At 33.1% G+C, this 4,251-nt stretch overlaps 1 protein-coding gene across 1 annotated transcript in view; it reads right to left on the minus strand.

Moving 5' to 3' along the window:
* LOC117107803 (cytochrome P450 2C23-like) overlaps window positions 1-4,251 on the minus strand; it is a 14,211-nt gene that overhangs the window by 4,552 nt on the left and 5,408 nt on the right. Inside the window, exon 2 of the mRNA XM_033249579.1 lies at window positions 1,319-1,944. Coding sequence (XP_033105470.1) covers window positions 1,319-1,944 — 626 coding nt within the window. The remainder of the gene's footprint in view (window positions 1-1,318; window positions 1,945-4,251) is intronic.

The raw sequence follows: 4,251 nt of genomic DNA on the forward strand, positions 1-4,251 counted from the left end.
GGGGGTGCAAAAATTGTAAATGCGGAACTACAAAAGGATCAGTGGCGCAACGAAGGGGCCGAAGGCCCCGAGCCAGGTGCTGGGGGCACGGTGGCAGCGAAGGGTCCACAGTGGGGGCGTGGAAGCGAAGCCCTCAGCCGCTTCGGTGTTTGTAGCGTTTTGTGATGTATTTTAGTGTCTTTTTTGGCACACTTGAGATCTTAATTTTGTATCATGATTTGACAAAATAATCGTAATATATTGTAATTAAGAAAATGCTTTGTTCGTCTGTAACTTAATTTCCTGTCATGTTACACATTGTTTCATTTTTATTACATAAAACAAATTATTAAATAAAATTTTGTTGCATGTGTTATTGGTATTATTGAAAAGACTACACAGAATTATGAAAGGAAATAAAAAATAATAATAATAATAATAATAATTATGTCGGCGTCATTTGATGTCATTAATTCACATTAGGCTGTTGCTTCGACTTACATTTCCCCTGGTACTGTATGCTATGTCCTGTACTGTACGGTATTGCTGTTTAGGGATTTTTTTTTTTTTTTTGCCCGGACATAGTTTAAGGCAAGCGTCAATGAAATTTGATAATTCCAACCATCTACCCATTTTTCCATATTTTTCCTCCATAACAAGTAAGTATTCAAAAATATATATCTTATTAAGCGCTTTTTATCTCATTAACCAAGGTTTTCATAAAAGTTTAAGAATAATAGTAAGACCATGATAACGTTTCTAGTGTTTATTTCACATTTTTTTCCTGTGTAGATACCGGAGTCCGTTTTAATGTCGCAATTCACTGGCACAAAAAGTTTTATGCAGTCCGCTCAATGTGCAAATCATACATTTTGTTGGCCTAATCGAGTTCTACTTGCTGCCCTGAAAATTGTCCATTGTAATACTAGTAAGGACCCACCATTTTAAAGTTTAGAATGTAGAGAATATTTGAAAAAGACCAATTTTCATGTTTCTGTCATTGATGCCAGGGGAGGATTTTTTTTCCACCCTTTTGGAAAGTCAAAAAAAAAAAAAGTAAGAAAGAGAAAGAAAAAAAATTAGCACCTAAAACGCCTCAGAGGTTATTTTCGGGCGTCTAGAAAAGGTTGTCTCGATCAGCCCAATTTCCTCCCCCTCCCCCTTTTGGATATCTCTGGACTGCCCGATGCTGGCATGGTTTTGGCATTGCAGGCCCCAAATACTAAATATGATCATTAAGTGTTCGCACCCCTCTACTCCCCCTCTCCCCTCCCCCACCAAAACTAGCTGCCTGCATCCCTTTACACTAAAAAAATTGTACTGTAATTAAAATGCGTACTTTAGCTTGAACGTCCTGATAACTTGCCACGTATAGCAAAAACCACATCAAAGTACTGAAAGTCGTTTCAGCCCCGGCTATAAATATCGTCAAAATAGAAGACCAAATATGCTCAGGGTCAGTGTAGGACTTCTCTTCATCACTGCTGATCTGCACTTCTGAAAGCATTCTGTCTATGATATCTCTAATATTGTCGGGATCAAATGTCTCTTTATGTTGTTTTACCTGATTCTTAAGGAAATTGATCAAGTAAAGTGAAGGTATTCTCTTGTGCCTGAACATTGGTAAGTTCATAATGGATGGTATATGCATTTCAATGTTGCTCAGATTGCACTGTCTGAAGAAGGCGAGTAAATTCTTAAGTAGTTCTGTAAACTCTGGATCCAAGTAGTCATAACGCTGGCCAAAGGATATGGAGCAGATTATGTTGGCCACGGCACAGTTGACGAAATGCTTCGGATCGAAAGGTTGGGACTTGAATTTAGCGGCCTCTTGGCAAAAAATGTCTGCCTCTGCATTTATCTGTTTCTCTAGACTTCTCTTGCCCATTCCAAAATGACGCAATGCACTAAGCATCCACCGTCTCTTGGTTTTCCAGGCTGGGCCATTTTCCCAAACAATGCTTCCTGTATATACAAACAAAAGAAATTGTTTTGATTTTAAATATTTACAAACAATTTCTAATGTATTTAGAACAAAATGTTATTAAAAAGACAGAATGTAGAATGATCACTCCGGCTCAAATCAGCCAGAAATTTCAAAGTTTCCTTGTGATCCCCCTTGGATTTTCCTTTTAAAAAATTCCAAAAATACCATACCTTGATATGTCGAAAGCAAGAATCCAAAATTTCAGCTTCTATTTCCAATCGATTTTTAAGTTATGGCCTTTGGAATTTTGGGACCACGGCTCCTATAACTTTTGTGCAGGTTTTTTTAGAAGCTATCTTCTGGAATAATAAAGTTAAAAAGTTGAAAATTGCTACATATACTGACATTTGGCCTCTCTGTCAGGAAATATCATTCACACTTTGGTAGCACATTTTATATACGATACAGTGCAATAACAGAGACTTTTCTTTATATATTTAGTATGTGGATGATCAACTATTAAGGTACTGTATCATTTGATCCATGGTGATAAAATTTTAATTTTCAAGTGAGAAGCGCTCAGTCAGATATTATGGAACCAGTTATGAAAAAATGTAATACATATAAGGTTGCAGATTCACATAATTTTTTTTTAAAGTGAATTTTTAAAACAACCATTTTTAAATTATACATACCAATTAAGAGACAAAGTTTATTATGCCTATTTTTAAAGGATAAAAACATTAAATTAGACCATCATTATGCTCAAGAATCTAAACGTACTACCGTACTGTAGGTCAGAATATTTCAACAATTATATTTGACATGTATGTGTTTGAATTATGTTTGACATGTATATATTGAAAACATGATTTTTAAATACCATAGCACCGCTCTTGAATAACGGCACTCTGGAATAAGCGCCGACCGGCCGTGTGAATAACTTCAAAATGGTTATTCGCACGGCATGCCGTGCGAAAAACTCCAAAACGTTCATTTGCACAGCACGGCAATATTCGCGTTATTTTATGCATATTTTAAAAAATAAGTAAAGATATGTAGCCTAAATAAGAAGTAAATATAATATATAATTATAGGCCTATAAGTATTATATAGAATTTATATTTTATATAAATATATATAATAATAATAATAATAATAATAACAATAATAATAATAATAATAATAATAATAATAATAGATGGATTTATATAGCGCAAATAAACGAGGTCTCTACAGTACGGTATGCGCTCGGGACTAGATGTTGCAGTTTTCATTAACTTTCTCCTCCCCTGAGGGTCACTTCATGTCCTCTGCAGCCAGTAAACCGGCCCACTTTCATCTGTCCACGACAGGGCCCGAGTGAACCATTACACACTGGGGTAACCACCTACTCATCTCGAAAGATGTACTGGGTTCTTTAAAGTGCACATGAGCATTTGTGTACACTAGGCTTACGGTTTATAGTCCTTATACGAGAAGACTTGTTCCACCACCAGAAATATTAGGAGCGAGCCGGCCGCGAAACCGTGCCGATATTGTTGACTATGATCACGTTGCCCCTACCTTAACCGCTCGGCCATTTTGCCTAAATATATTTAAGATATATTAAAAATATATTTAATATATATATTAATGTATATAAATATATATATAATAAATATATATATATATATATATACTGTATAAATATAAATATTTAAATATTTATATATATAAATATTATAATATTTATAATATTTATATATATAAATATTATAAATAATAAATATATATAGCAAATAAATAAATATATTAAAGTATATTTTCGATCGATATAAATATATGTATATATATAAATTTTTTTTAAATATATTTTTTTAAGATATATTTATTTTTTTAAGATATATTGAAAATATATTTAAGATATACATAAATATATATATATTCATTATTCCTTCACTCAGAGCCTAGCACCTGATGATTGAGGTACCCCTCATGAAACAGCCTGTAGTGCAATAAAATGTTGAGTCTTTAACCCAGTGTTTCATGTTTTATTTGTATATATATATATATAAATATATAATATATATATACATGTATATAAATATATATACATATATGTATATATATATATGTATATGTATATATATATATACATATATACATGCACTGAATGCACAAAATTGGCAGTTGCAGGTTGTACACTACTGCGCAATATAAGCAATACAATACTGTAGTAATGTAGACGGATTATAGGCCAATTATCTAATAGTTTATGCTGTAATGTACAAAGTGAAATCCCACAGAGATCAAAGCGGTCAAGTATTGAGATAGTGGTGTTAAAGATAGAATAAACTATATAC

Source organism: Anneissia japonica, unplaced genomic scaffold (genome assembly GCF_011630105.1).
Source record: "Anneissia japonica isolate Jap-2015-1 unplaced genomic scaffold, ASM1163010v1 scaffold287753_len344599_cov186, whole genome shotgun sequence".
In the NCBI taxonomy this organism is placed as follows: Eukaryota; Metazoa; Echinodermata; class Crinoidea; order Comatulida; family Comatulidae; genus Anneissia; species Anneissia japonica.